The sequence below is a fragment of the Alosa pseudoharengus genome, unplaced genomic scaffold (assembly GCF_046254945.1).
Source record: "Alosa pseudoharengus isolate Yale_2024_CS ecotype anadromous, Long Island Sound unplaced genomic scaffold, YU_APseudo_1.1 YU_APseudo_1.1_scf_13, whole genome shotgun sequence".
Taxonomy (NCBI): Eukaryota; Metazoa; Chordata; class Actinopteri; order Clupeiformes; family Clupeidae; genus Alosa; species Alosa pseudoharengus.
The window spans coordinates 37,920,761-37,925,760 of record NW_027468598.1 but is presented as its reverse complement, the minus strand read 5'-3'; the positions used below and the strand labels follow the sequence as shown (position 1 = coordinate 37,925,760).

The 5,000-nt window shown below is 45.6% G+C and overlaps 1 protein-coding gene across 1 annotated transcript in view; it reads left to right on the top strand.

Annotated features, from left to right (window-relative positions):
- Window positions 1–5,000, top strand: part of pde2a (phosphodiesterase 2A) — a 125,984-nt gene that overhangs the window by 119,921 nt on the left and 1,063 nt on the right. The window contains exons 27-28 of the mRNA XM_076281787.1: window positions 3,035–3,073; window positions 3,508–3,614. Coding sequence (XP_076137902.1) covers window positions 3,035–3,073; window positions 3,508–3,614 — 146 coding nt within the window. The remainder of the gene's footprint in view (window positions 1–3,034; window positions 3,074–3,507; window positions 3,615–5,000) is intronic.

Below are 5,000 nucleotides of genomic sequence, written 5' to 3'. Positions count from 1 at the left end.
AGATTTTCATTTCATTTCGGTTCTTTCTGAGCAAAAGCAGTATTTTTTCATTCCTGTTCCAGTGTTCCAAATCCTCTCCTCTAAATGGGAACCGGTGAAACGTTAATGGGCAATTCCACGGAAAATTGACTTTTTGTCACATCCATAACGCCAGTGAAATGCCTTGGCATTTGTATGATGTGAATGATAACATTCATTTTTTGTGCATGTACATTCTTCAGCCAAAAATGTTCAAATTTCATGTAATCATTCACATCATAACATACCATCACATTTTATTGGCGTTATGGATGTTACAAAAAAAATAATTTTCCATGGATTTGCCCTATAGAAGAACGGCCCTTTAAAAATGACATTGCCTTTACTAATTTATTTATGGCCGGTGGCACAATACTATAGGCTATTTGCCCAATAGCCTTAAAGCTTAAATCAAATCATCTTGGTTGGTTGTCACAGAAGTCGGGGCGAACAGTCTGTGGTTGGGGTGAGAACTGCAGTGTTTCCGTACATGGACTTATTTGTGGCGGACCACCACAAAATCAACATTGACCACCACAATATCAACATTGACCACCACAATATCAACACTGACCACCACAATATCAACATTGACCACCACACAATGATTTTCCAGGTTGTACTAAATTGTGCTTAAATCTAGTTCAACATTAGCCTGGTCCTTACCGCTTGTGACTATGTTTCTCTTCGTCATACAGTCTGGCATAATGTAATAGGAATCTGTCTCCGTAATGGGCGGATGCTTATTTTGAGGTTTAAAATCATTGGAGTTCCCGTAACCAATCAGCAACGTTTGGTAATGACGTATGACGCTCTTGAGGTGCCGTAGAGATGGCATCCTCTGTGCTGCTGTTCTGATGCTCTTGAGGTGCCGTAGAGATGGCATCCTCTGTGCTGCTGTTCTGACGCTCTTGCGGTGCCGTAGAGATGGCATCCTCTGTGCTGCTGTTCTGACGCTCTTGCGGTGCCGTAGAGATGGCATCCTCTGTGCTGCTGTTCTGACGCTCTTGCGGTGCCGTAGAGATGGCATCCTCTGTGCTGCTGTTCTGACGCTCTTGCGGTGCCGTAGAGATGGCATCCTCTGTGCTGCTGTTCTGACGCTCTTGCGGTGGGCCAGGACCAGCCTGTCCAAGCACAGATACGTATTCTGTGCTGTTATCATACAGAGCAGTGATTTTCCACCACTGTGCCGGGGCACACCGGTGTGCTGTGAGAGATCAGGTGTGCCGTGAGAGATCATCAGGTGTGCCGTGAGAGATCATCAGGTGTGCCGTGAGAGATCATCAGGTGTGCCGGGGCACACCGGTGTGCTGTGAGAGATCATCAGGTGTGCCGTGAGAAATTGTCCAATTTCACTTAATTGGTCCAAAAACTTTAGTTGTTGCAAATAGTAGGCTAGGACATGCCATTGCCTGCAATGTAGTGACTTGCTAAATAAATACTCTTTCATGTCCGTGGGTGACAGTAATAGCGCAATAATGACCTTGTTAATCAAGTGATGCGCACGAGAACTGGTGGTGAAAAATAGATATTGGAAAGCTAGATAACGCATTGGGCTCCAGAACATACGTAAATAGCGATGCCATCATGGGGGCAACAATTAGTGGAGGCCAATGGAGAAACAGGTGTCTCTGATTGGAAATCAGACAGGTGTTTCTGATTGTCAGCTAGTGTTGTCCAGAGAGTGTAGGTGTTTGCCTCCAGCAATATGACGGCCGCGTTCATGTAGCCACTTAATAGGCTAGAACTCGACGGACAGTCCGGTATGTAGCTTTCTAATATGGCTGAAAAGACGTAGGGCCTAAATCAGCAAATCAATAGGCTAAACATAAATAAATAGGCCTCCTTAAAAAGAAAAATACAGACTCTGAACTGAACTGTAAACAAATGAGAGACTAAATTGTCATTATTTTTACTATATTAGGCCACAGTGTGTAATTCTGTTACATTTATGGTTGGTGGTGTGCCGCAGGATTTTTATATTTATATTATATATTGTATACTGGTGTCATATAGTGAGACCAGCTGAATCAGATATATTGTATGCTGTTATCATATAGTGAGACCAGCTGAATCAGATATATTGTATACTGTTATCATATAGAGAACTAAACATGGTGAAGCAGCTTTTAGCTGCTATGCAGCTCAGCTGTGTAATCAACTTTCAGATGACATCAAAAAGGCCCCAACTGTAGCCAGTTTTAAATCTAGACTTAAGACCAAACTGTTCTCAGATGCTTTCTGCTAACTGTGCCGAGTTACAAATTCTGAATCTGCCTTGATAATTATTCTAATTTATCTTTTATTACTTTTTTTACTACTTTTGCCTTAGTTTTTTGCTTACTAATTATCCTTTATTTTTAAATTATTTTACCTTGTGTTTTATGTTATCTTTTTATTATGATCTTTACCTTTTAACTATTCTTTGACTATATTGCCCTTCTATGCTTTTTATTTGTTATTATTGTTTGGTTTTGTTTATGTAAAGCACATTGAATGACCTCTGTGTATGAAATGCGCTATATAAATAAACTTGACTTGACTTGACTAGAGAGACCAGCTGAATTAGATATATAGTATACTGTTATCAGATATATTGTATACTGTTATCATATTTGTAGGAACTGTGTTGGAAGTTCAGTAATGGAACCCAGTTTTATCTCAGAACAAATAACTTCATTATGAAACTGTGAAAGACATTAAAATATCACTCTCTTTACAACTCCACCTACACCTCTCACTCCCTCTTTCCCTCCTCTCCTCTCTTTCCCTCTTTTATCTTTTACTATCCCTCTCTCTACCCCTCCCTCTCTCCCTCCCTCTCTCCCTCTCCCTCCCTCTCTCCCCTCCCTCTCTCCCTCTCTCTCTCCTTCTCTCTCCCTCTCTCTCTCTCCTCTCTCCTCTATCCCTCTCCCTCCCTCTCTCCCTCCCTCTCTCTCTCCTTCTCTCTCCTCTACCCCTCCCTCTACCCCTCCCTCTACCCCTCTCTCTCCTACACACTTTTCTGTCTCTGCAGGAGCTTATCTACAAAGAGTTCTTCTCTCAAGGGGATTTGGTACGTGCAGTTAAACTGTGTGTGTGTGTGTGTGTGTGTAGCTGATATGTGCCAATGATGTGTGTGTATATATTTCTGATGTTTCTATCTGCAACTGATTTACATAGATATCTAATGTGTGTGTGCGTGCGTGCGTGCGTGTGTGCGTGTCCATGCGTGCGTGCGTGCGTGTGTGTCCGTGTGTGTGTGTGTGTGTGTGTGTGCGTGTGTGTGCGTGCGTGCGTGCGTGCGTGCGTGTGTGTGTGTCTGTGTGTGTGTGTGTGTGTGCGTGTGTGTGCGTGCGTCCGTGTGTGTGTGTCCGTGTGTGTGTGTCTGTGTGCGTCCGTGTGTGTGTGTGTGTCTGTGCGTCCGTGCGTGCGTGCGTACGTGTGTGTCCGTGTGTGTGTGTGTGTGTGTGTGCGTGCGTGCGTGTATGTGTGTGTGTGTGTGTACAGGAGAAAGCCATGGGGAACAGGCCCAGTGAGATGATGGACAGGGAGAAGGCCTACATCCCTGAACTGCAGATCAGCTTCATGGAACACATTGCCATGCCCATCTACAAGTGAGCTTACACACACACACACACACGCACGCACGCACACACTCACACACACACACCTTGAGGGGCGTTATTGGGGGGGGACGTGTATAACTACTGACCAATGATGCTAGCGGCGGGCTTTGCGCGCAAGATAACTACTGACCAATGATGCTAGCGGTCGGCTACGCCCGCAGGATAACTACTGACCAATGATGCTAGCGGTGCGCTATGCGCGCAGTATAGCATAAACAAAACTGAGGTCGCAAAAGGAAAGCAGATAGAAAGTAGCCTACTGAAACAAATGCACAACACGCGTGCAGTTTTCATGTGCACAGGAGAGGTCTTGCATGGTTGTTGGTTTCTGGTGGTAGCTTGCCAATCACTGAAAAAAGACTTGGTTTTGGATATTCTGAATGGACATTTTGAAAACATAAGAAGCTGCAGTTGCACAGTGCAGGCTACTCGGAAGGCACAGCAAAGAAAAATATTCAAACAACGCTTTTTAGTAATCAGCCCGGCCTCAAAACGCCACCGGCCAGCTGCCCACCGGGACTTTCTCCGACTCTCCCGCTTATCACTCTATTGATCAAGGCAATGAGGAGCAGAGGACGTGACTGACGTGACGTGACTGAGGAGCAGATGATGTGACTGAGGAGCAGATGACGTGACTGAGGAGCAGATGACGTGACTGACGTGACTGAGGAGCAGATGACGTGACTGACGTGACGTGACTGAGGAGCAGATGACGTGACTGACGTGACATGACTGACGTGGCTGAGGAGCAGATGATGTGACTAAGGAGCAGATGACGTGACTGAGGAGCAGATGATGTGACGTGACTGAGGAGCAGATGATGTGACTGAGGAGCAGATGACGTGACTGAGGAGCAGATGACGTGATGTGACTGAGGAGCAGATGATGTGACTGAGGAGCAGATGACGTGACGTGACTGAGGAGCAGATGATGTGACTGAGGAGCAGATGATGTGACTGAGGAGCAGATGACGTGATTGAGGAGCAGATGATGTGACTGAGGAGCAGATGACGTGGATGACGTGACCGACGTGACGTGACGTGACTGAGGAGCAGATGACGTGACTGACGTGACGTGACATGACTGGCTAGGCTCATAGCTTGGTGGAGGAGAATGCTTCATCATAGCCAGCTAGTTGAGCACAGTGATTAAGCTTTTGTGAGAAAGCAGGCCATTTATGAAAGCAAGAATTTCCCTGGCAGACCTTTACAGAACCAAAATCAGCATAATTAATCCTCCCCCACTCTTGCCCACTCGAGCACACAGTGTGTGTGATCATGGCCGTTTGAGAGCCACGGTCTCCACGCTGGAGAGCCGGTCAGATGGGCCGACATCTCATTTTGTTAACACTGTGATGCTTCACATATCACACAT